This window comes from Lutjanus erythropterus, chromosome 4 (assembly GCF_056507025.1).
Source record: "Lutjanus erythropterus isolate fLutEry1 chromosome 4, fLutEry1.hap2, whole genome shotgun sequence".
In the NCBI taxonomy this organism is placed as follows: domain Eukaryota; kingdom Metazoa; phylum Chordata; class Actinopteri; order Lutjaniformes; family Lutjanidae; genus Lutjanus; species Lutjanus erythropterus.
This window is the reverse complement of record NC_139320.1, coordinates 39,887,489-39,914,528: the sequence shown is the minus strand read 5'-3', so window position 1 is coordinate 39,914,528 and position 27,040 is coordinate 39,887,489. Positions and strand designations below refer to the sequence as shown.

Sequence of the window (27,040 nt, the reverse complement as noted above, 5' to 3'; positions counted from 1 at the left end):
CAGAGATTTATTCAGGTCAGAGCAAGAAAACTGATCATGATGTGATTACCTGTACAGTGTGGGTGGCGATGTGGTAGGAAAAGGTGATGGTGGTGAGTTTGAGCACAGGGCTGGGGGTTTGGGAGGCGGGGCAACATGACTCCATGTTCTCTGTGAGTGTTTTTATCGCTGATAAGCTAACACCTTGAAGAGACACAGTAGAGCTCTCTGCAGAGCTAAAGACTCTGACCGTGTCCATCCGCAAAGACACAGCTCCTAAAGAGAACACAGATAAATAAAAGTTGATAATTAAAGGTGATGATAGACAGTCGGTGTTTCCCACAAAATAACAGTGTAACATAACTGCTCTGTTAACTTTCTTCATTAGCACTATATTTTATAAAGTCACTTTTATAAAGTCTCTTTCTAAAGCACTTTGGTCAGTGTCTGTTATTTTAAAACATGCTCTGTTAGTAAACTTCTTGAACTGTCCAAAAACCCAAAAGAGATTCAGTTAACTGTCACATAAGACAAATAAAAGGCAAATTATACTGGAAAAACTTGCACTGACTTAGACAATTAATCAATTATAAAAATAGTTGCTGATGAATTTTCTGTCAATCACAATCTATTAATTGACTAATCATTTGAGCTCCACAGAGGTCACATCTATTTGGGTGGAACAATTAGGGTCAGCAAACTGCGTCTCTCTCCAGTGGCTCTGACAAAAAATTATATGGAAATGAACAACGCACATTGCAATTTTCATTTCTCATTCTTGTAGGCACAAAGTGATTCTGACATTCTCCAACTGTAAAAATGTGTTGCCTAAACACTAGGGCTTCAATTAACGATTATTTTCAGGCAATTAATTGGTCTCAATTAACTGATTAATAATTGTTTGTTTTCAAATATCAGAAAATGGTGAAAAATGTCAACCAATGTCCCCCAAAGCCTAAGAAGTCTTGTTTCACTCAGAGCCCAAAGATGCGAAGTTTTCTGTCATAGAGGAGTACACAAAGCAAAAAGTATTCACATATAAGAAGCTGAAATCATTGAAATTTTTCTTTAAAAATTACTCAAACTGATTAATCAATTATCAAAGTATTGAAAAAGTATTAGTTGGTGATTAATTTAATCATTCATTAATAATCGATTCATCGTTGCAGCTTTACTAAACACTAAATGAAAAATTTACAAACTGTTTTAATATTTCATCAACACGTTTATGGCTCAGTGCCTTCTCCTCTAAATTTTGCCTGTGGCTGCTCTTGAGTCTCCCAAGGCTTGTTATGGATGCCAAAACCCAAAAAAAGAAAAGTCTCCAAGGAAAACAGAGAACTTACCGTAATACCTGCGGCTCCAGATTTATCTTTTACTCCTTTTTTTTTTTTGCCAAAAATGCCTCTTTTGATAATAAAGGTTGCTGACCCCTGAACTATGAAGTGTACTATAAATATAACCTAAAGATTACAGTTCATGCCCCACATAATGAATTAATGAACAGCGACGGCACACTTTTTTCATCGTGCTACACTGTTACATATTTGGAAATAACTTACCTGCCAGATTAGACAGTGTGAACACATTAACATCCTCCAGACAACAGTCCAGTTTAAACAGCAGGTGAATCTGTGAGGACAGGACGGGCTGGGCACCATCGTCACTAGAGGGAGACACCGAGGACACATCTGACAGCTGTGGCTCCATGTCACGAGGAACACAGATGAGGGACAGCAGGCGAGACAGACACAGTGCACATGTCTCTGAAAGCTCCACTTGAAGCCCTTTCAGATTGGACTCCATGCTCAGACTTGGAGCGTGGCTGCTCGACTCCATGTGGGGTCGGTTGAAACTCCCCTGAAGTGACAAGATTTAAAATAATTGAACATTCATGGTCAAGTAGGCCAATAAATCCTCTGACTAATAAACTTACGTAACTAATAAACTAGTTTTAATTTGAAATGACTTCTTCAGGGCTTTGATCTAATTTTTGTGGCTGGAAAAACTGGGGGATTAAAACTAGAAGTACAAAGTAAAAACAAGCACGCAAAGAGAAGAATGATAAAAAAGAGCAAAAAGGCATTTTAGGAAAGGTTGTTTATAATAAGTATTTTTTAAAAAAACGTGATTTTCTTTATATACAGTCAATAAAACAAGTTACTAAACGGTCCTTAATAACTTGTGTTCCTACCTGAAGACTGAGCGAGTCTAAAATTAGCGCTTCTCCCCACACGTGTTTACCAGGAGGGTGGGGTGCTTGTTGGATATGAGACCCCTGACCCACTCTCCACCAGAAGTGGTCCAGGGACAGCGAGGCACGCTGGTGCACATTCTGCGACTCTGGGCTCTCTGTGTCATCTTTAAAGTCAAGAAGATGCTGCAGTTCTGTGGACACAGAGAGCAAACGCCATCATAAAACATTATTTTCAGACAACACATTCAAAGTTGCTGCAGTGTAGCAATTGAAAGCGGCTACAAGGAACTTTCATATTGTGTTGATTTTGGAGGACTCAGTCGACAAAAGCCAGTGTTTCTTTGATAACTTTACAGGCCAATGATTTACATTTGATCTGCATTTCATGCACTCTGTGTTCATCATGTGCTAATGTTTTGCAAAGGTCATATTTTACACAGTTCATTTTATGCAATAAATTCAGCTTTTTCAATCATCCGCTCCTTTTGATCACTTGTTTGAAGTCTTGAATATGCCAAGCAAACAAAAATTTGAACACAATTACAAATCGCAGACTGCCTGTTATGTCCTTTGACCAAAGCAGACGTTGTCAATATGCCATCTCGGGCGCCTTGTCTGTTTAGGGTTTTGTTAGAGTGTACCAGGCCTGAAAAAAATCCAGGGCAAACTCTCAAAGTGGGAGTGTTTCCATCGACGTGGCCACAAAATGTAATGTCAAAAACAAAATTAACTACAGAAAAATCCACTCTTGCTTCTTTTTAACTGGCCAACATAACTTTTCCTGTGAACACGTAGACTCTTCTGGTCTGCATGCTGTAAATCATTTTGTCTGATTTCAAGGATTACATCTGTATAGAAATGACCAGTTTTCTCGCTGATGGTCTTGTTTGCCTCTGTAGGTCATAGAGGCATCAACATTAAACTGAGACTGTTTCATAACCAGTTTAAAACTCCTTCTAGTATGTTTAAGTTGTTTAAAAAACAAACAAAAGCAATTAAAAGCTAAGAAAGGAGTGCAAGTTAATGTGTAACTTGTAAAGGGCACTCTAAGAAAAGACGTTATCTAATCTGGTGTCACAGGTTTGAAAAAGGTTGACCCAAAAGTTGCCTATAGAATAAAAACCATGAAGATTTACTGAAGGAAAATGTGTTGCAACAATAGTACATGACTCACACATGACGTAAAGTAATAAAACTGAGTGCTTTTGCTTACCACAGGATGTTGAAGTTATTCTTTAACACGACAATGCTCTCATTTTGCAATGTAGCAATACCATCATATGACATTCATCTGCCTCTTTCTCTCTGTGTAAACATGCATGTGTGCAGCGTGTGAGACACCTGCAGTACCTGCACTGGCAAACAGGAAACCAAGAGCAAAAGGCGTCGTGTCTCCCAGCTGAACGGACACGTTAACGTTGGACACAGAAGAGGTGATCCTCACGGGAGCGTCCAGGTGAGGGAGGCGCCTGAGGGAAAGGAGGGTGGGCAAATAATCTAATGGACTACACGACGCAATAACGTTATGGAACAACACAATACAGAATGAGTGATGTGCAAACACAAACATGGGTAGGAAAGAGAAGAAAATAAAGGAGGTGTTAGATTGTTACATTTTTATTTTCAGGTGGTGAGTTATCGGACAGAACACTGATCCAGTCATTCCAGTAAACTTTCAGGCTGGGTTTCAGCAACAAAGGATTAATTTTAAACCCAATTAAATCTTGATTTAACCTACAATTATGCTGAACCAAACATTTAAAATAGTTTAAAATATTGAAAGATTAGATTTAAACCTCTCCTCAAACCTCAATTTAGTCCAATATAATTTACTCTTCTCTACCTAGATAAACTTTAATCCTGTGGCACCAAAACTTTAAACTCCAATTTACTTCAATCTTACACTTGAGGCAGTTTAACTTTTAAAATGGATGCAGTGCTTTTAGACGACCGAGCAAAATAATCAAGTTGCTCCATTAATTCAGCCAACAGATTTTTCTCAAAGGAGGAGAAATTCAAGCTTCTCTGCCGAGCCTTCATGAGTCAGCTAACTATGTTAACAAAACCTTTAAGTAAGCTAACAAATCCCAATACTGATAAAGCTCTATTTATTTTCAGTTGCAATCAATAAACTAGGATTTACTGAACAGAGATTTGTTTTTAATAGTGCAATCAAGCTCTGCTTAATTTTAAATCTGGTTTGAACCTAGTTTTAAACTCTGATTGGAACTTTTTTTTTTAGATTAAATCAATCTCTGTGGGGTGTCACAGAAAATGCCTGGTTATAACATGAGTATTAACTGCCACACAGCAATCCAAATCTTTGAGTTTTTCTTTTGTCACTTGCCTTTTTCTATGTGCTGCCTTCCGGTGGATTAGCTGTTCCCATGGAAATAGATTCAGCCAATGGGAGAACTCCTGGTGACGGTAGTGGATGATGCAAGTGTTGACTGTAAATGACCCCGAGATGTCCATTGATGTAACCTAAATGTGGAAAAACACGAGTCAAAATAATGTCAAACATGAGTCGTGTTGTTGTGATGCCACCATCGAACATCTTCCTCACCTCCAGCGTCGTCTTCAGAGTGTTCACACAAAGGATTCTCTGACGACTTTGTGAGAGGAGAAGTCCATCTGCCAAAAAATAAAAAAAAACAAGAACGTGTTGTTCATCACTTCTTTTCTTTCATCCAACTCTCTCTGCACTGCGTCTGGCACCCAGCTGTCCACTCACCCTCGAGAAGGAGCTCCAGGCTGCTCTGGGGAAAGCTGAGCTCAGGCGTGAAGCTTTTAAGAGGAAGCTGCTCGTCGTCACGTCCATAGCCGACCTTTAAAGACTTCAGAGTCCAGTTCAGGTGTCTGCATGGACAGGATGAAGAGTCATAAAGTGTTTAAATCAATAGGTCATTCAATAGGGAATCAAATTGCAGCTATATGCAGCTGATGGTGAAATGTTGACTCACCTTTTCTGGCTGTGCATGGACAGAGTTACGTTTGTGTTATCAAATTCCACATTGACCTTGTGGGGAATCAGCTGATGAAACTGTTCCACAGTCACAGTCTGGATGAACTCGGTGTTTTCACACTCTGAAAGGAAACAGAATTATTACTATTAAATCACAGTGGTATGTATGGTATTATCAGTAATGTCAAGAAAGGCAAAGAGTATTTATGAGGAATACCAGCAAAATAATCTGTTAAACAGTAAATAAATACAATACAACAGGCCTATAAATTCTCAGGCGTGTAAATAAATATAATAAGTAGAAATGCAACGCTATTAAATTAATCACCAACCACATTGGTGATTGATAAATTGGTTTCAGTATTTTTTTAAGGAAAAAAATCAACATTATCCAGTTCTTGCTTCCTAAATGTGAATATTTTCTGGTTTCTTTCATCTTCTACAATAATCTGAATGTCTTCAGATTGTGGACAAAATAACAACATTTGAGGACGACACCCTAGGCTTTGAGAAACACTGGTCGACATTTTTCACAGATTATTTTTTGGGCTTTTGCCTTTATTTTAGACGGACAGGGAGGGACCGCTGAAGATATGACAGGAAAGGGGGAATGACATGCAGCAAATGGGTCACAGGCGGGAATCGAACAAGCGACCACTGCAGAGGACCAACAACCTCAGTACATGGGGTGAACACTCTACCAACTGAGCTATGGGAGCACCGCATTTTTCACCATTTTATGACATTTTATAGGCAAAAGAAATAATCGATTAATTGAGAAAATAATGGACAGATTAATTGACAATGAAATTAATAGTTGCAGCCCTAATAATATTTTAATTGAAAACAACATTTTTTACTTTTTGCATGGTGATTCATTTGCAGTTCATGATTTTTTTTTTTTCAATTTTAAAATCGATTTATCGATCCCTGAATTAATATTTCTAATTCATATTTTATGATTTTCTTATGGCACTAGCTTGATTAGCATAAACTAAAAAAGCTGCATTATTTACCACTTTGATATGCAGTATAGCAATGGTGTTGCTAAAACAAAGTTCAGAGAGACTGACATGTGCATTGTGTTTTGGAAATATGACTTTTATTATACCATCATAATATACCAAGACGTGTATGATTCAACTTTTTCCCGTGGTCTAGTGTTAGCATAGTGAATAAAAATCACAATAAATCTTAGTATTGAATTGCAGTTCATACTGAATCTGCACCCAAGTGTCATGATAGTATCTAATCAGAAGATAAGCATGTCGTCTCAGCCCTAATTGTGCATAGCTCATCTGATATGAACCAATGACAATTTGTAATGTTCTAGCCTGTGTGTACTGCCCAGGCCTGTTAAACTGTACAGACAGAAGGCTGCTCTGAATGATACAGCTGTGCCTATAAATGTAAAGCATCTGGAGAATTTGGGTCACAAGTTAAATAACTAACAGCACCACTTTAATGCTTTAGTTTCTGATAATCTTAAAATATGTTTTTCATGGAAATACCATGAGGTGAGCCAATGTGTCATTTCCTCTTTTTTTCCCTTGATAGTCTGTATTTACACAGGGAAAACTTAAACCATGTCTGTGCTACTGTTATTTTAGTTTTAACAAAACATTTCTTCATTTCTCATTCATGTCTCACAAAATATCTTGACTTTGCACAGATATTTCGCTTGATACCGTATACTGTATATAGGGTTCTTTGGATACTTTATCTATTTTCTTTTCACTTTATATCTTATTACTTATATTCTTATATTTCATATTTTTCACTTTTTTATACATCATGTTTTCTTCCTCAGTGTCACTCAGAGTGGAATGCAAAGGAAGAACTTCATTGTACAGGGAGACTTGTTTTTAGCTGTGTATATGACACTTTGATTTTGAAAAAACCTGCAGATATACTGTATAAAGAGATGTTGAAAAAAAAATACTTGACCTGATTTTTACGAACTTTTTCTTACTTTTTAAATTATTGTGCTTTATTTGATTTGACTGGGGAGATTAAACTTTATCTATTTTATCATTAAGTGTGTGCATACTTCAAGTACCTACGGAGGTCAACAAAGCTCTGTGAAATGACCTTGTCCTCATTTTCTTGCTAGTTTGCAGAACATCTAAAAATATCACAGGGAATGGTGCACATTAAGGCATTTTAGAAGACGCAGAGTATCACTGATGTGAGACCAGTGGAAAACAACTATTACTACAGTCACAGTTATAATACACAGTTATTAATACACAGGTAGAGCAAATTAGCTTTGGCAGTACAAGGATACACTCTTACAATCAACCCAGTATCGGCCTTTGTGTTAGAATAACAGCAATATGTGCTGGCAACAGACTTCACCAACAGCATTTAGAGAACTGTTCAGTAGTTTCACTTACATGAATTAAATGCCTAAATAACACGGTTAAATTCAAAGTAAGGTGGGTAAATTCATAATCAAGGGTTTTTTTTAATTAAACATTTTTCCCCTAGTTTTTATTTAAAAATATGCCATTAAAAATGATTAATAATTACTGATAGACTGAAACAATTTATTGTGATATATGGTTGGTTTAATGGCCAAATTTTCTGACATATGAGAATCAGCCACCAAAAAAATTAGGTCAGATTTGGGATTCAAGGTCACAATCGGGGACAAAGAGAAAATATAAACAACTGAAACTGATAGAATGTTAGAAATTTTAATCAGTATCAGTAGTTAAATTATTCTGATAATTAACATAAGACACACTGCAATCCTCTCTTGAAAGATAATGAAGTGTTGCAGAAAAGTAAATAATTGGAAATCTAAAACCAAGTTGTCTACGTTCCTGAAGGCTGAACAAGTTGGATGGTGAAACATAACAGATGTAAACATGTGCATCAAGTTTGTGTTCTAAACTGGCTACTTCTTGAGTTTTGGTAAAGACAACTGAACATGAACCACAATCCAACCGGCGACCCCTGGCTTAAAAGCTTAAAATTCTGATACATCAATAATATTTGTTTTATTATTGAATCAAAACCCTCTGCAAGGGAAATCAAATCGTGAGGTGTCAAGAGATTCCCACCCTTAGTGTTATGTGAATTGTGCTGCTTTTTGATGGTTTTGTAAGTTTACAACGACAAAACCTGATGTCCTCTATTCTTCTTTGTCTCCTTCTAACCAGCATAGAAATGAGGACAAAGATAAATATCCTCCAGGATCCATGTTCCTCACACATTTTATAATCCACATCTATCAGAAAATGTGAATATACTGTGATTTTGTTGGTCTTTTCTCTTTTTAGAAAGGTTTTTTGGAGAAGTTTTTCCTTATTTGAATCAAGGGTGTAAGAACAGAGGGTGTCACATGCTGTGCAGACTCTAAAGCTCCCTGAGGCAAATTGTGATTTGTGATTCTGGGCTATATAAATAAATCTAATTTCTAACATCACAAGGATAACAGTTTGTTAAAGCCGTAAGGACAACTATGGCATGAGGAACTGTCACATCATAATCAGTGTGCAACTACAGTAAAACAAATAAAATGGACAAACGAATATAAAAATGGCTCAGAAAGTAAAAGAATCAGACATGTAAAAAAAAATGGGTCAAATGTTGGATTCTGGGTTGCATTTAGAGAAAAAAAATCAACTGTTAAAACTGATAAAATGTTGGAATTGTTTGTTGAATAATTCTTCAAATAATTCTGACATTTCAGAGATTAAAATTTGTGTTTGCTCACCAGATGCATCCTGGATGCTCTTTTTGGGAGACGGAGGCAGCAGGAGTTGGCTGAGAAATAGTCCTTCATGCAGCTCTGCTATTAGTGTCCTCACACTCAGGGACAAACAGCCAGGCTTCATCTCTGGTAGGCTCACATCTCCAGACAGCAGCAGGCTCAGGGCCACTTCAGCCAAACATATATCCTATAAAGTAGAGCACATTAGTCACACACATTCAATCACAAGTTTCTATTCCAGTGAAAGTAGAAGAACTTACCAGTTGACTGCTTTTAAGCACTTTACTGCTGAGCTGCCCGACTGAGAAGTCCCACGCCAGCCTGTAATGAAAGATAAAAATAATAACCTTATAGTATGATTCCTTTAAATCAGAACAATGGCAGACAGAAATAAAGCGTAAACTGTGTAGTGACCTTTTACTCTGGTGGTCAAGCAACAAGGTGATGCCTGTGATGGTCATGTGCCACAGAGACTCTGACAGCGCTAAGTTCAGGACCATCACATTGATCGAGCTGACGTGGAACGACAGCAGCTGAAAACACAAGATAGGAAGTGAGATACTGTCTAAGAAAAATCATTTTGGCAACAGATCGTCTTGCAGCGTGGCGTCATACTTGTGACAGAAAGCGAAGCGTTGTGGGGCTGACTGCAATCTTCGCAGACGTTTTTCCATGGCTCTTCTTCACCAGAGGCCTGAGTGGTGCTTGTAAATCAAACCTGACTCTGGTTTCACCGACACACAACGCCAGGTACCTCCTGAAACACAAACATGCAGCGACTGTCTCAAATAACAGAACTATGTGTTTTCATTTATAATGGGTTAGTATTTATAACTGACTTGCTGAAAGATTTTATTTCTAAGGGATCTTAAAAAAAAAAAAAGATGTGACAACTTACGGCAAATCCTGGTTCAGCAGTTTACTTGAAATCCATATTTTGTCAATTTCCTGCCATAAAGAGAGTCACTGATATTAGGGTAGAGTGAGTACACCATTATCTGTATCTGAAACTGCGATTACGATATGTGATACGATTAGTGGAAATGATCCGTTTTGTATTACAATTTTCATGTTCACTAAAAAAAAAAATATTAAAATTGTGATATATGGTAATAGCTATCCAGAGTACAGATAAAAAATTATTTTAAAAAAGTACATTATCTTTACCCAATACTTGATAGACTACCTGCTCTACTCTTTCTATTATGACATAGAGAGTCAAAAAAAGTACCCTTGATATATTCTGGGACTGTGGCCAAGCATCGTAAAATATATTTTTACCATTACTGATACAAACATCCACTCCTGACATGGGAGCAGCCACTGAATGAGCTCACTACATAAATGTCATGTAAACACAGTGTGTCTTACCAGAGTGTGATGGGGGTGAAACTGGATACTGACTCCTTGGACAGAAAACAGCCCGACTGATTTGATCTTCAGATCAGCATTCAGTGCGGTCTGGAAGAACCGCACAGCCAGGGTGCAAATGAGCCACCTAGAAGCAGAAGTAAAGAGCAGACATTTTTGACCTTGTAAATAATTTTTCAGAGCTACAACGATTAATCGATTAATCAAAAAAAACCTGACAGATTTACAGAAAATAATGATTAGTTGCAGCCTTATAATTTTCTACTATTTATTATTAGCTCTGACCAGCAGCTCTGTAGATTGGCCTGTTGGTTGGTCTATAAAATTTCCCTCGCCCTTTGGCGTCCACAGTTTTTGCCCTAGGAAGCTGAAATTTGGCATGGAGGGCAAATGCCTGTGTGTGAGGGCGTGTAGTTTGGTTAATGCCAATGGGATACAGAGGGCCTGACACTGGGAGGGGCCAATTGCTAAAAGGAGCATAATTTCAAAATGGATTCAAAGACTTGCACAGAAATTTTTGTGGAAAGGTTCGTCATTCCAGTTGACAAAAAAGTTGTGTGGCAGTTTGAGCAGTCTATAAAAAAAAGGCACTACTTTTAAATGGATTTATGTAACATGGCCAAACTCATAAACCATTTCTTGTAGACTCTCAGGGGAGGCATCATTGGTCTGAGCAGAGAGTTCCTGTTTCAATGGTAGTTAGTCCCACTCCTTATACTTAAGCCATGGATGCCAAGTGTGACTGTGGTTGTGTGTTTCTATGAATGCATGCACACATGCATGCATGCATGTTCATGCAATGTAATACCTGGTTGTAGCTATTGCAAATTCACACTTGTTATTATTTATTATTTGATTTTCTATCTCGTTAATTCATCTTTCTCCATGGCAGCAGTGGCACATGCAGATGCTGTGGCTGGTAGGTCATTCAAAATCTGCTGCATTTTTTTAATTAAATCTAATACTTTTATCATCTTTATTGCTGAAACATGTATCACCTATAACAGAAAAATACCCATAAGCTTTGGAAAAGGGAGCAAGGGGTTTGGAGTAAAGAGCAGCAGACGCTGAAACGATCAACAACGTGCACAGCATTTTTCAACCAACCAGCTGGATGCACTGTGGCAGAGTGTGACCACCCCAGGAGGTTCAGTCAGAGAAATGTCCAGTCAGGAATATGAAACGGATGAAATATGACTCAGGCTGGCTGAGCAATGGGAAACCAGAGACTGTTGTGCCCACATCTTACAGAGATCTGCCCCACCACAATGTCCAGGATCACGTGAGTGCAGTTGACAGGTGGACCCTGTCTCAAGCTGACACAGCACAAGACTCCAGCAGGACAAGGGACAGCTTACATGTATAATGCTTCATTTGAAAAACACAGTCCAAGTTGATGGAGACTGTTGCACGAGTTGTGAAGTTTTTTATATGAAGATGCTGACCATGTTGTCATCACCCTCTTGAATTGCTTCACTACTACATCACAATTACTTCCTGGGAGTTTACATGGTATGTATACAAGTCCAATCATGGATTTGGTGGATTGTGACACCTCTAGCTGGCAACCTACTAAGTAGGTGTACATTATCAGGAATTAATAAATACCAATTAGGACCAAGTATCCACCTAGACAATGGTATAATATGAGTAGTATTAAGGGACTACAACTTTCATTTCATTGAGCAACCCTGTGCCATATAATGATTAATAAATTACCTTGACAATTGTTCTTAACATAAGAAATAATCTGGGTTAAATCTTATAAGCAGTGTTATGTTAAAGTAAATCAATGTTATCTACAGAGAGCATCTCTGACAACCAGACAAGTACTGTGGAAAGTAATGAATTTCTTACCTGAAAATGACACATAGCAACAAAATCCCGAGCAGAAGAATAAGAAGGAAGGATATCAGCAAGAGAGACATTGTGTCCCAAGTTGTTCACACCCAGATCCTGGACATGAGTCTGTCTGCTCCTCTGTCTGCTATCAGCTGCTGTCAAAGAGGAAGAGGAGCACATCAGCTTTAACACCTCACATTCAGGCGTCTAGACCTACGTGACTGCTACAAAACAATCATTAATAACTTCTCTATCACTGTACCTGGCCGAGGCAATATTTGCAAAGCAAATTCATGAACGTTGGTGGTGTTTTCAGCTAACGGTAACAGCTGGCCTCACAGAGCTAAAATGGCTAATTAACTACAATGTTGTTACAAGCTAAACTTTATCAACAGTGTGTAAAACCTTTACCTAAACTTGGTCCTTGGTCACTACACACCGCTGGCAAAACAGTGACTCATTGCTAAGAGGTAGCAGTGTTAGCCCAAACTACCCAAACATGAAATAGTTAAAGATATCTGCCGCCGCGTCACCCAGAAATCAGGAGCCAATCTCTGCTAGCATAGCATGCTAATGCTGCGGCTAACTTAGCACGGTCGTGCCTAGAAGGGAAACCCAGCTCCGCGAAAGATCTCGCGAGAGTGATCATTTTGACCCATAATTTTATCTTTAATTGACTCTGTCTCGGTGTTTTCTGTCTCTTAGTCTAAATGAATATTAGTCACATTATTGCGACATTATTAAAAAAAGTAGTTTGTATATTAAGGAAAACGCTTAGAAATCTCACGAGAGTTCCACAACTCTAGGGTTCCCGTTTAGACACGACCACTTAGCATAACTGCGAGACTGATTCTCAACTCAGCACTCTTCTTTACTAACTCCTGTATATCTTTGGCTTCCGTTTGCTCCAGTGAAGTATAAAGCTTACTTACCCTGACATATTCAAAGTGTTGGGTTTTCGTTTCGCAGCGTTGTACTGCAGACAGCGGTTTCATTTGACAGTTAACTCTGTGCTCAGACAGAGTCAACAACACTCCTTCTGCTCTGTTCAGTCCGCCCTCCTGCTCTGCTCACTTGACCTGCAGCCGAGAACAAGTGGGAGAGGAGCTGGAGCTCCGCCAACAAGACTGTTCAAGTAAATATTAACTTTTAGCTTTGCATTCAAATATAAATTGTTCTTCAGCAGGTCACCTCCACTTCATATACACCCGCTAAAAATAATTCATACAAAAGGTAAAACAGGGGAAATACTCACATTCATAATGAAACTTTTTTTTACAAAGGTGAAAAGATCAAGAAAGTTTATTTAAATCCAGATGTGTGACATTACGTACTTTTACAAATGATAAGATGACACGGGAATAAACTGCTGCTATTGCATGATACTAAATGCACTTATCTGTAAACAGCGTGCTCTTATAACATGATGCTGCATTTAATGGTACTGGTACTAGAGCTGGAACAATTTAGGACAGTAAACTGAATAGCTTTGGGGTGTGGACAAAAACAAGACATTAAAGGACTCTGCAGACTGACATTTTACACCACTTTCTTACATTTTTTATTGTACTGTTACTGCATTGTAATCTGCTTTGCATGGATGTTTGGACTGATTTGTCATTAGATGTTTTACATGTCACATTTTTGTCGTGTGGAACGCCCCAAAACAAATTCCAATAAACCATGGTTGATATGTCAGTAAATTACTGAATTAATTTTTGTTTCTAAATAAAGCTGTTGCAAAGCTAATTACCACAATGTAATGAACAGGCCAGGTATTACTTCAGTCATTAAGAGCACTAATTGGTACATACCCAATGCATAAATATGTAGTTGATGGAGGGCCAATAGAAAAAGTCAAGCTCATCTTTTTTTTTTTTTTTTTTTTTACAAATAAGTCATGTAAATTAATTTTTTTCCCACCTCTCTTCCATATTGATAGAAACAATGTTCACTGGAAAAATGTTCATCATATTGAACATGTGGTCCTTTTTACAAAGTGCTGTCAATGCAACTGCCTCATGACATGCTCCCAGGAGAAAAATAAATCTCATACTACCAGCCTGAGGATAACTGAGCTGTCATTACAAGAAGATTTACTCTACAGGAACCCTGGGCAGCAACTCAACATCATATGAACTGATGAGACATTATTGTGGCGTAATATTCCAGGCGACTCTCGTCATCTCACGCAGCAGCTTTCTGTCTGTTGTGTTTGGCAAACCATTCATCGCTTTTATCTTCAGACATGGCCTGAAAACATAAAAGCACACAGAGCACAGGCGCGGTGAGTATCCATCATGTGATGCATATTTAATACAGAGAGGAAAATACTGGAGCAAGACCAACCTTATCAAGCAGGTCGTTTCCTTTGGGGTCCACCATGGACAGCTGCCTGAAAGCCTCGTCTCCCACAAAGCAGATCTCATGACCATCCTAAAACAAACATGGTTCAGTTAATATTTTTTAACCAAGACTAATTTCACTCGATTAAGTCATTATATTAACACACTTACTGGATCAGCCAAGATAACCACTTCTACCGTGGCTTTTCCAGGAGTGTCCAGGCTGACTAATGGAGTGAGAATTTTCTGATTTTCCTTTTTCATCAAGGCTTCGAGGTCAGGCAGCTGTGGAATGTAATGAAATGTTTATGAATGATGATAATAACGATTATATTTCTCCAATATTAACAAATACTAGGAAGCATCCATGAAATAATATTTTACTTGCTCTCGTGGGCATGAGAATGCTATTCTTCCAAATGCCGTTCCATGATCGACTGTCCCACTGATATCTTGAAGCTCCAGTTTACACTGCAGAAAAATAAAAAATATGATGAAAACATTCAAACCAAAATACATTCCTGATTTATTACCACACAACACAAAATACTAAATACAATTATTTCTTTGATACTTGACTCACCTGATTGTCAGAAAATCCCATCAGCACAGTTTTCTTTTCTTCATTCTTTTCCATCACCTTCATTCCCAGGAGCATAGTCCAGTAATGGATCGATTTCTGGAGGTCTGAGACTCCTAGACAAACCTTCTGCACAGGGTCTGAGAGCAAATGAGCGAAGGTTACTGCAGGTGGTCAATAACAGAGGTAAAAACAGCTCAGACATCTGGAGTGACCGAACAGAAAGCGCCGTCCTCCATACTGCACTCATTTCTGCAGTTCAGTACTGCATGAGGGGTTATGTTTGTGTCTTCACTATAAAATCAAACAGAATAGGCTTGAGAGCAAAAACTACAACATTGCAATGTAGTGTCAAAAGTTTTATATTCTGTTTGATTGCATGATAAATACACAAAAGTAGCTCCATAATAGTCACAAGCAAATTTTCATGCTAGTTGTTTTCACAAAATTCCCATTAAACCAAAGTCATGACATAACTACTGAGAAGATTTCTCATTTATAGATTAACTAAATCAATGAAAAGGTTAGTCAATAAAACATAATAGAGAATAGAATACAGTTAAATTAATATTACTTTAAATAAATCAGTAATGCTAATAAACTAAGCAACTCTTTGCTAAACAGTAACAACATAATAGTTTGTATTTCTGCATTACACATGTGATTATATTACTACAATTATTAATCAACTTTAACCTTTTCACACTTTTGAAAGAAAAGACAGCAGTGACACTCACCACTGGGAGGCTGCTCTTTGTCCACAAGGTAGAAAGGATACCCTCCTGGAGCCTGAGTCAGATACAGAGCCTCTGCTACCTCAGTAAGAGGCCATCCCAGTCGTTTAGCATTGCTTACAGCTGTGCTGGACTGCAGAGTGAGCCCCTATAATGGAAGATGTATGACAATGTCTCTTTAGGAGGTTGCTGTGCCCTATTATATAACACAGCATGTCCTAAATCAACTGTCACCCACCAAGAAGTCATTGCCAAGTTGATATTCTCCAACGCCATAGTTGTAAGTTAGCTCAGCAACAAAATGGTCATCTTCTGGACCAAAGCCAACCATCGTCTTGCTCCATTTTCCATCGTAGGGGCTGCATGGATACAGGATGAGAGCAGAGTCAGTGTTAGGACATTATCAGCTCTGTTTAACTGTGTTACTCAGCATTGTGAGGGCAAAGTTCAGTTAGTTAAAGATGTCTCATATCTACCCATTACACGTTGCTTTGCAGCCCTCTTCAAACTCTTCGTGACGTAAAATCTAAAATGGAAACGAAGAGATGACAAAATAAGCATTCAGCGTGAGAACAAATTTATTAAAGTACGAGTTACGCTCATATGATAAAGGAGGAATTAGCTACACTAACTACGTTGTGCAACACTTTGGCTGGGATTAGCCTATCATCAACAAAAGTTAATCAATGGCTTCAGTCATATTTAACCATTAAATGAAGCCCAGAAACAATACCTTCATGCCCAGAACATCTCGGTAAAACGTGGCTGTTTTGGCCCTGTCGCCAACTTTGAAAACAAAATGCAGCGCTCGTCTCAAAGCCATATTTCTCTACAGATGTTATGATGTCTGTATAACAGATCGGTGTGCAGGGAACGATTAAGCTTCCTGGATGATGGATTTTTCTGTCGTCGATTGGTGGAAAGTAAAAACAATGAGAAAACGATCGGTATTTACAAATGCAAACATAATTCACAGATATTAGCCCGGTTTTTTGTTAATTGGTTAACATTACTGTATTATTGTTGACACGCTCAACAACTTTATGGAAAATAAAATGGTGTTAAACGGCATTCGCCACCCCTAACCATTCAGATGAATGGTATCACCCAGTACGGAGCAGTCTGTCGGCACTACTGACTGGCCGTGTTTAGGAGGGAGTCCCAGACTCGCTAAAGATCTCGCGAGAGTGATCATTTTAACCAAAACATGATCTTTTCTTAACCCCAACCAACGAATTTCTATTTCTAAACCAACCCAAATATTAACCACAGCATTTTCACATACAAAACATGATTAGTTTGCGTGGACTGAATAAAGAAATTGTACAGATCTCGCGAGAGTTTTGTAAATCTAGGGTTCCTTTCTGGATACCATTACAGTTGACTAGTAAAGAAATATAGGAAGAAATTATTAAAGGGAAGGTAGTTGATTAGTTTGGTAACGTTATCGGGTAACACGTATTGTGCAGTGAATTATTAACCTTACGCAAAAAATTAGACTAATTTCAGACGCGTATATGTAGTTTTAGCTATACTCCAGATGGTGGCAGTAAGTAGCTTTGTTAGCTTGTATTTGCACACTAGTCTGTCAAACAAGAGAAGAAGGAGTGAGACAAACATGGCAGCGTACATGAGAAGCGTGATAAGCCTTGTTTCCTTAGAGCGAAATGCTTTATTTACAAGGGGAAGCGGTACTGTTGTGGAGTCAAAACGGTATGTACGCGCACTGAGGAGGAAACCTGTCAGAGTGTTGTTTCCTGAAAACGAGACGGGTAAAGTCCTGAGGCCGACGTCACAGTCTGAGCCTACAGAGGAAATCATCAGGAGGAAGGAGAGGGAGGCTAAAGTCACATCTACGGCAAGACGTGATGAAAGTGACTTTGTCAAGGCGAGGAGTCATGTGCAGCCAACTGTAAAGGATGCCCCTGTTACTGGTACAAAGGCTCAAATTGATGGACTCCGCTTCGAGAGGGCTTTCCCTGGAGATAAAAGACTGGCGTGAGTGTCACTGCAATGATGTAGCAGTGGATTATTGCCATGATTGTCACAGGTCACAACACAGGCATTCAAAGGAAGAAGACTAATTGGTTTATCATGAGATTGTATAACCTTTGTCTGTCTTATATCACTTGGAAAATTGGATAAAAGAACCATAGTAAAGCCACCATAAGCCATTTCCTTATTATACTACTGTATATTTGTACTCGACATCTCACAGACAAATCATATGTTTACTTCTGATCATGTTTTGACAACTAAATTTACTAAGGCAGCACAATAATCGATATATTGTCAATATCGTAGTAAGTTATATGAAATATCCAAATCACAGAAGCTGCAAGCTGCCTTTTCAGGGATGCACCAAAATCGCTTCTGTTTCATAAATAAATGTATTTATATATAGGCCCTTGCCAGTACAGAGTACCGATATGACTACTTAAAGGGATAGTTCATCAAAAAGAAAATTCAGTCATTATCTACTCACCCTCATGTGATTGAATGTGGGGTTTAGTTTTTTTAGTCCACAAAATACTGCTGGAGTTTCACAGGAAAACAGACTTACTGAATCTCCCAAGCAATTAAAGGGGAAAAAAAACAACCCAAAACAAGATAAAATGTCTCCATACGCTGGTCTGGCCTAATCCAAGTTCCCTAAAGCCTCAACATGCCTTTCACTTGTACGTGCACACCGTCACACCACACACACACACAGTTCAGACAGTGTGCACGTGAATGTGAATGTGGCTCCAAGCTGATGATCTACAGTTAAGATTCAGGCTAAAAACATAGTTTAAACAACATTTTTTAGTCTTGTAGGGTGTAAACATCCTATAATTCACAATGTTTACAAAATAGAAATTGTAATTATGATAATATTTCATGTTCACACTGCCTGTAGTCCATCTCTGCCTCTCTGTCTCTGTCCTTCAGGAGGTTAGCGAGTGTCGCTCGTTCCAGGACATTTCGGGAGCACCAGGGTAAAATTCTCCTGGAGGGCAGGCGTTTGATCTGTGACGCACTGGATGCTGGAGCCAACCCACAGATGGTGTTCTTCAGTACAGTGGATCGGCTCAGAGAGCTGCCTGTAGACAAACTAAAAAGGGCCACGCTTGTCAAAGTCAAGTTTGAGGACATCAAGATCTGGTCTGACCTCGTGGCCCCGCAGGGTGTGATCGGTGAGGGTCACATCTTTAGTTTTGGGTCATTATGAAGCACAGCAAGCACACAAGAACTCTTGAGAATTGCTGCTGACTTTGACTTCTTCTTTTGCAGCCATATTTTCTCGCCCCGACCCGTCACGGCTGAACTTCACGAATAGAGCTCATTCGGTGCCGTTGTCTCTGATATGTGACAACATCCGAGACCCTGGCAACCTTGGGACTATGCTGCGATGTGCTGCTGCTGCGGGCTGTCATAATGTCCTGCTCACCAAGGGTACTCTCATGTTATAAATTAAAGTGATAGTTTGTATTATTTCATGTGGGGTTGTGTGAGGTACTTGTCGATAGTCAGTGTATTACCCACAATAGTTGGCACGCCCCCAGTTTGGAGAAGCAGAGAGGAGTACCAGTACAGAAGCTAAGCAATGAACTGCTGTGGACAGGATCAGCAACACAACATATTTTAGCTACTTAAAAAAGATCAGCCTAAAAAAGCAGCACATCAGATAATCCAAACTATCCCTTTAAAGGCGTGGGCAAGTGAACTTTACCCCTTGTAAATATCTTTGCATCTTTGCTTGTAATTTTTTAAAATCATGTTTATGTTTCTTCACTCACAGGTTGTGTTGATGTGTGGGAGCCTAAAGTTCTTCGTGCAGCGATGGGTGCCCATTTCCGCCTTCCCATCTTTCCCAGCTTGAACTGGGATGATATCGAAAAGCACCTCCCTGAACCTGTGACTGTCCACGTGGCCGACAGCAGCTGCGACACGAGTAGAGAAACAACAGATTTACTAGAGTCTCACAAACCGCCCAAACCAGGAGACTATGGTTGGGTCAGCACGAGGCGTAACCGAAACACGCACTGCGAGGAGTACGACTCTGATTCTGACTCTGATTACGAAGATGAGGGACTCTCACTCCCCAGAGTGGACACAAAGCTGTACCATGAGAGCTGGGCTCAGAGTCCCTCTGCTCTTGTGATTGGTGGAGAGACACATGGTCTGAGTCTAGAAGCTGTCCAGTTGGCTGAGAGGACGGCTGGTCGCAGGCTCTTTATTCCCGTCGTTCCTGATGTGGACAGCTTGAATTCAGCCATGGCTGCCAGCATCCTTCTGTTTGAGGGCAGGAAGCAACTGTTGAAACTGATGCAGACATCTGGGAGGAACCGGAACTCTAAAGCTGAGCAGCAGATTTCATGATGTTTGTTCTAAATATCAGTATGTGACTTCTGGTGTACATGTGTCTATGTTACTGCAGACTGAACAGACTAAAATAAATATTAATTCTACATCTTGTTCTATTAGTAATAAAACACTGAATTTCAATGACAGATGTGTGATATGATTGTCTAGACTGATGTACAGTGAATTTCTGCCTTGTTTGCTTTTAGGTTTTTCTTTCTTTCTAAGAATCCTCAATTCTCTCAATTAATTACTTTGTCTATAAAGGACAAAGTCCGTCAGAATCAGGCCATCAGCTTCACGTTCACGTCACTCAAAACGTCGTTTTTTCCTTCTTCCTGTGACTGTTAGTTGATTTGGACAAATTTGCATGTTTCTCACAAAGTTATTTATCCTAATATTCAGTTGTTGTTGGTGGTTACACAAATAACCCGAGCACCAAGCCTCAATGTAGCTGTTGTTACCTACAGTTTAATACAGGCAGAATGTAACTAAATACATTCTGCTACTTTATACTTGTACTCCACTAAAATTTAGAGTGAACATTGTTACTCCAGTATATTTATTCAGTAACTTAAATTACGTTGTAGACTCAGATTAATACTACAAAATATAATCAGCAAATAAATTCTGATGTATTGTTATAGACTAACACTAATGATACCTGGGGAAAAAAACATTCTGTCTGGCAGGGCACTGAACCTAAATACTGTTTTGGTACTGATTAAAATGTGTCTACAGATTATTGGAAAGTAAACTTTAAAGTCTGGTCAGATTCATAATCTTGTTGACTCATTCTTTGGTCACATTGTGCCTGATTTATGTAAAAACTTTGCTATTTTTATGCTATTTAGGCAAAATGCATGTATGGTTACCAATATTTAACATCTGTTTGGAAAATATTTAGTAGTTTGGGCCACTTAGAATGGGTCATCATTGGAAGTATAAAACTAAAAGGATCATAATTTTTCAAAAAGTTATTTTATTTTATATTTATGCAGCCCATTATAACCATTCTCTTGTGAATGTAAACTTCATGAAATTAAGCTGGTATGAAATTTAACGGCACAGTAGCATCACTAGGCTAAAATAGAACGAATCATGGTACCAGACGACCAGAGGGGCTGAAAATAGAGCTGGTTGGCCAGCTTTTTGATCCCAGTCCGTTACTGAATCTGGAATTAGAAACCCTCCCCTGCTCGCTGAAAAAGTCACACTATAATCTTTGTAAATGAAAAGAAAAAGCACGTAAACCCCCCCCCCCCCACCCCCCCCCTAATAAATTCCCTCCAGCCCTGAAGAGCCTTAAATAGATGCCTGCACTAAAGGCATATTTATTACAGAACGGAGCCGCCTCATGGTGACAGTCTAATGTCCATCCTTTTTATCTGCCGCCACATTATCAATGCAAATATGCAGAACTCACTACACTTCCATCACACCTGGTGTTTAAATGAAAATGAGTCCATCTGCATATGGTCTCTGAAAATAAATGCAACATTTGCATTGAGTTTCTTTGAGCTCAAGAGTCTCATATTTAAATACATCTGAGAAAGGAACCGGTGAGTCATTGTATTGTGTGTATTTTACATATCCAAGAGCTTTAACTTTATTGACAGAACTTAAAAAGGAACAAAACTTTGTGCTTGCCAGTGAAATTTTTAATGGGTGTGAGAAGAAGTCATGACTGAAGTAACAGAATACAGGGATTTATACATTCAATACTTTTCCAATGCCATTTTTTTGTGCCTTCAGAAATAACCTGGCCTTTTCATTAGGGGACCTTCACAGAAAATCCTCATAATGACTTTGAGATGAGAACCACCATTAACAGCTGGCAAGAGATGACTTTCACTCACATGATAACACGCACAACAAGACACAGGGGCTTCAAAACATCAGTCATTGGTCTGTTACAAGCAAGTATAATGTGATCTTTACTGTATGTGCACCTGTCTTACAGTTTTTTTCTTTAAATACGGCCATAAAGGCTTACGGCTACATCCAACTGAGGTTTAGCACATTTGCACTACATGTGAATTACGACTGTAAAAATGCATTTTATTCTTTCTTTCTGTCTTTCTTTCTTTCTCAACATCATTCAGAAACCAAAAGTAACAAAGATCTTGCAGACAAAACACAAAGCAAAGAATCAGCTGAATAAGTAGGTCCATCGGGTAATTCTCTGGTTTTCTCTAGAGTTCAGAAAAGCTATTGAGTGAAAAAACAAAAACAAAACACTTTTCTTGAGGCCAAAACAAACAAACAAAAGAACCAACAGAATCTCCATATATATTACTGTAGGGACTATCATCAATGCAAGGCACCACAGGAGAAAGAGGACTCCATGAAAAGAGGAACATGTCTAAAAAAATGTTAAAATGTCAGTAAAAAGTGAGACATCTCTCTAACAGTCTGACAAAGTCAGGGGGGAGGTGGGAGAGATAGGGGGAGGCTGGGAAAGGGGTTTTTTCGATGATGGAGTGAGTCCCATTATAGTATGTCCACTTTATATCTGGACTTCCTCTTTAGATGGGCTCCGGTTTGAGCTTTTCAGCCAGGAAGTCGCTGACAAATTGTTCCACTACGGCCGGCGTGATCTCCTCCACGTCGCGAACGTACTTGGCGCGGGCCGACATGTCCAGGATAGTGAGCAGAGGAGCTGCTTCTGGGAGGTTCGTGTAGTCCCGCAGAGAGTCGGTCATGTCATCCTGTAAGGAAAGAGAGAAGAAAAGTGATTAATGCTAACGCTAAACTGGAGAGAAGCCAAACACTTAGCTGTTATTCCCTTGATGTAGAGTTCAGCCAGCAGACTTAATCAGAGGTGGGGTGTAACTAAGTACAAATACTTAGTTACTGTACTGAATTAGAGTTTTCAGGTAACTGTACTTTACTTGAGGATTTATTTTTCTGACACCTTTTTACCTTTACTCCCTACATTTTAACACAAATGTCTGTACCTTCTGCTCGTTGCATTTAAATCAAGTTTGTCACTTTAGTTTTGATGCATGGGATTATTGATTATTTTCAAGACTGATTTCAGCCTAAATGGATGAGGAATAACATAGAAAAGACCATTCCTTGGTACGTCCACCAGTGCATATCACACTAAGACAGAACAAGACGAAAAAGACTTTTAAAAAGACAAAGACGTCTTTCGACTAAAAGATGTAAAAAGAAAAAAAAAATGTAGAAAGACAAATAAAGATGTAACAAGAAAAAAATGGAACAAGATGAAAAAGACATAAAATGAAAAATGTAAGTCATAACAAAACGAAAAAGATGTAACAAGATGAAAAGAAACATAAGACAAAAAAATATATAGAAAGACTATAAAGTTGTAACAAGATGAAAAATGTAAGTCATAACACAATAGACATAGCAAGACAAAAAAGACATAAGACGAAAACCAACATAAAAGACATAAGCCGAAAAAGATGTAACAAGAAAAAAATGCAAAAGACAGTCAACAAAGAGACATAAGACAAAAAGCAACATAAAAGATGTAAGAAGACAGAGAGAACAAAACAGGACTAAAAACAAGGTAACAAGATGTAACAACAAGGAAAAACGACATAAAAGACACAAAAAGAAAAAAGGAAAACAACTTTGAAGGCGTAACAACACGAAAAAAGGTGTAATGAGACAAAAAACAGGTACAAGATGAAAAAGACGTAACAAAATAAGAAGATGAATCACTAAAAACTACATAAAAGACGTAATAAGATGAAACAGACAGAGAGGGAGACTCGATCGCGGAGAGAAGGTGAGGTTCAGTTAGATTTGCAGCTGGTAGAAATATCATCTATTGGGTGACTTTTTACTTTTATACTTTGAGTACATTTCAGGGCCACTTTTTGTTAAGTAAAGAATTGAGTCAGTGCAAGTATTAGATTATCTTATTAGATTTTTATTCCCTCCTTCACATAAAAGTACGGTTGGGTGAGCAGGGTGGTGGGGACGAGGATTTCAATTTGTAAACACACATGATCTCTTTTTGTATTTAGGGGATGAGAAAGTGAATTAAAGTCAAATATACATGTTTTCAATCTTCTACTCTTGTGGGATAAAAACTCTGAAGATAAATAAAAGACATTTACCAGAAAGACGTGATTGTGATATTACTCAATGTTAAGAGTGGTACATTCCTCACATGCTGGGATGGATGACTTGGTACTGGGAACAGGCCCAAACCAGAGCATCTGTTTCAAGTGACTCGTTTACAAGTTTTTTTGGAGAATAAAAAAAAAAAAAAAGACTTAGTCAAAAAAAAAGGGATGTCTTGATCACATTTCAAAGCAAATTCAAAAACATATGACTACAAAACAGCTATGATCTGAAAATACGACCTTTACCTCAGACTTCCTTATAAAGTTTTCTGTAATATTGTGTATCGCAGGCCTGTTCAGCCTGTGGGCTGAATCTGGCCCTTTGATCGTTTATAAATACGAAAAGTAATTATAAATAAATCATTTCTTCAAATGAGAGAGAAGCTAATTAGCCCATTTATTGGTTGTGTCTGTTGTGAGCACAGAGAGACTTATTTTATTAAAACTTTTAATTTAGGAGTCAAACTGGATGAAAAAATACGTTAAATGCAACATTCTGTTTATTAAAACAGCTCATTTGATTTAGGATCACAAAGGTGCAGAGTTTTTCCTGTATCTTTGTACATAATGTTTCTTTTCCAGATGTGGAAAATGAAGTAATAAATTTACATGTCAGACATAGGAAATGTAAATGTCTGGCCCCTTGGCACTTTACTTTTTGTAGAAATCAGGCCCTTCTTAAAAAAAAAAAAAGTAATTGAATAGGCCTGGTGTAGAGTGTCCTACAGCTTTTTCAAAGATAAATCTGAGGGGTTATAAAAAGATAAAGACAACATTTCTTTCTTGATGTGTTTATTTTTGATACTGTCCAATCCCAACTAAGTTATATCTCTATGCCTCTGCTTTATATCTGAGAATGTGCAGTATTATCACTGTATAATTCTAATAATAAGAGGAACTATCCACAGGCAAGAGAAGACAGAACTCCCACACTGACATTCCCACAGATTGTGAACTTGAAGTCTACTGAGCAAACACTGAAACTATCTTAGATTTTTTTTTTTCTTGTAAATTAATGGACAATTTGATCTCTTCGAATCTCTCAAATTGAATCTGTTTGGTTCAGCCGGCCACAACTTGCTGACATATCCAAACTGACATGGGGTCCCGGGGAAACACGGCTTTGTTTAAAGGGGTTGCAAGTTAAAAAAAAAACTGTAAGCCACTGATTTAGACCAGTGGTTCTCAGACTTTTCATGTCAAGGACCTCTTAACTGACACAAATTAGATCACAGACCTCCATTTGATAAGAGGTCGTTCATCTAATAAGATGTTTGCTGTTAGATGTTTTCTTACAGAGTGTAATTTTAACACAGCTGTGGAGCTTTGGACAGTAATTCTAGTTTTGTCTCATATCTGCTACTGTATGGGTCTTAGTAATGCTTAAAGCTGAGGTTCTAATGATAAAAATCTTTTAAATTATTATATAACCATTACATCTGGACTATACTGAATTCACTTACAGATAAAAATAAGGCTAAATTACTATATTTGTTCATATTGTTGTGGTGGAAATGTCCTTGCTGTGCAGCGCACAACTGCCAAATGAATATAGAGTAAACACCAGTACATAAGACCCATGACCAAAGAGTTATATATTCTGTCATTATGTTACTAATGGATGAAATCACAAAATGAAAATTAAATTAATGATTCCACTTTTTGCTGTGGAGCCCCTGGAATGACCTCAAGGACCCCTGAGGGTCCCCGGACCCCATTTGAGAACCACTGATTCATCTCCAGCAGTGGATCCAAAACTTTTTCTGACATGCCCCAGATGAAACTGAAAAAGGTCACATCCTCCAACCCCACAAATTTTATCAAGTAAGGGATAATGTACAGTGGGCAGGTCGTTATTGTAAAATAACAGGACCCCAAACATTTATGTGACACAAAATATAGGTGTTAAAATGACTTCATGGCTTTATTTCACAATAATGACCAGCTCACTGTATATTATCCTGCTTGTTAGATGGTAATGTACCAAAAAAAAAATAATAATTTGACCTCTTATATAAAAATAATTTAGCACGCTGCAACTGACCAATCAGTATTTAACAAAGCCATGTAATCAGAATTAACGACAGAGGAAACAACTAATAAAAACAGATCCAGAAGTGCATAATTTCCTACATAAATCATATTGATCCACTTTGGTTTCACTCCATAATTCTCCTCTAATCTACAAACGCCCTGCAGCTGTGTCCCACCAGAGGGGCTCCTCCCTCAGTTTGAGAACCTCTGATCTACAGCATGAACAAACTCCTGAGCTTCAGGAGGACAAATGTCACAAATGGCTGCAAACGTCAATGAAAATAATTACAGCATGTTAGCGGTGTGGGGTTGACTTGTCTCCTCTTTCATCCACGCTCACACGGTATGTGAATGACTCTGACACACATGCAAGTCAAACGCTGGATCTGTTCCAGGAGAGAAATTACACTCCAAATTACCCACTTCTCTGCTGCTCATCGGTTCAGACTTGCTTTTGCAGAAGGAAACTAGGACGGCACCCATTACTTGAACTCTGCTACATTAATATTACCCCATAAAACTCAAAGTGCCTAGCACAATCTTTATTAATTCACACTTCTTGAAAGAGAATATGAAACTCTGTGCCGTCTTCCTGCAGGCAGCCCGTCCACAGAGAGCAGAGAGCTGCTGCTTAGTCACGCATCCTGCAGCGTGAAGACACAGGAAGGAGCCAGGTGGGGGTCCAACAACATCCATCTTTGTACGTCAGATTTATGTCTTATCATCACCGAGTATCTGAACAGCACACGTGGGCAGCACAGAGAAGGTGTGAAGGAACGTGTTACAAACAGATTGCTGCCGGCTTCGATGAGGATTCCA

The 27,040-nt window shown here is 38.5% G+C and overlaps 4 protein-coding genes across 4 annotated transcripts in view; 1 reads left to right on the top strand and 3 right to left on the bottom strand.

Moving 5' to 3' along the window:
- The window catches only part of LOC146328982 (bridge-like lipid transfer protein family member 2), a 29,319-nt gene extending 16,156 nt beyond the window's left edge, over window positions 1-13,163 (bottom strand). Inside the window, exons 1-16 of the mRNA XM_084717949.1 lie at window positions 13,008-13,163; window positions 12,091-12,230; window positions 10,234-10,360; window positions 9,761-9,810; window positions 9,478-9,619; window positions 9,277-9,395; window positions 9,123-9,183; window positions 8,866-9,049; window positions 5,140-5,263; window positions 4,911-5,035; window positions 4,743-4,810; window positions 4,524-4,660; window positions 3,527-3,645; window positions 2,174-2,367; window positions 1,542-1,839; window positions 50-255 (exon numbers count right to left, since the gene is read on the bottom strand). Of these exons, the coding sequence (XP_084574075.1) occupies window positions 50-255; window positions 1,542-1,839; window positions 2,174-2,367; window positions 3,527-3,645; window positions 4,524-4,660; window positions 4,743-4,810; window positions 4,911-5,035; window positions 5,140-5,263; window positions 8,866-9,049; window positions 9,123-9,183; window positions 9,277-9,395; window positions 9,478-9,619; window positions 9,761-9,810; window positions 10,234-10,360; window positions 12,091-12,161 (2,025 nt within the window). The 5' untranslated portion in view covers window positions 12,162-12,230; window positions 13,008-13,163. The remainder of the gene's footprint in view (window positions 1-49; window positions 256-1,541; window positions 1,840-2,173; window positions 2,368-3,526; window positions 3,646-4,523; window positions 4,661-4,742; window positions 4,811-4,910; window positions 5,036-5,139; window positions 5,264-8,865; window positions 9,050-9,122; window positions 9,184-9,276; window positions 9,396-9,477; window positions 9,620-9,760; window positions 9,811-10,233; window positions 10,361-12,090; window positions 12,231-13,007) is intronic.
- Window positions 13,164-13,359: 196 nt separating this feature from the next.
- Window positions 13,360-16,679, bottom strand: glod4 (glyoxalase domain containing 4). Its single transcript, XM_084716594.1, has 9 exons — window positions 16,468-16,679; window positions 16,211-16,260; window positions 15,973-16,093; window positions 15,738-15,882; window positions 15,004-15,140; window positions 14,805-14,891; window positions 14,592-14,705; window positions 14,425-14,511; window positions 13,360-14,328 (listed from the first exon to the last, which is right to left on the bottom strand). The coding sequence occupies exons 1-9, from the start codon at window positions 16,555-16,557 to the stop codon at window positions 14,263-14,265; spliced, it is 897 nt and encodes a 298-aa protein (XP_084572720.1). The 5' UTR covers window positions 16,558-16,679; the 3' UTR covers window positions 13,360-14,262.
- A 547-nt stretch (window positions 16,680-17,226) lies between these two features.
- mrm3a (mitochondrial rRNA methyltransferase 3a) lies at window positions 17,227-20,225 on the top strand. Its single transcript, XM_084716593.1, has 4 exons — window positions 17,227-17,732; window positions 18,666-18,910; window positions 19,008-19,169; window positions 19,516-20,225. Exons 1-4 carry the CDS (start codon window positions 17,275-17,277, stop codon window positions 20,094-20,096), a joined length of 1,446 nt encoding a protein of 481 aa, XP_084572719.1. The 5' UTR covers window positions 17,227-17,274; the 3' UTR covers window positions 20,097-20,225.
- A 1,492-nt stretch (window positions 20,226-21,717) lies between these two features.
- Window positions 21,718-27,040, bottom strand: part of nxn (nucleoredoxin) — a 100,608-nt gene continuing 95,285 nt past the window's right edge. The window contains exon 8 of the mRNA XM_084717948.1: window positions 21,718-22,789. Coding sequence (XP_084574074.1) covers window positions 22,607-22,789 — 183 coding nt within the window. The 3' untranslated portion in view covers window positions 21,718-22,606. The remainder of the gene's footprint in view (window positions 22,790-27,040) is intronic.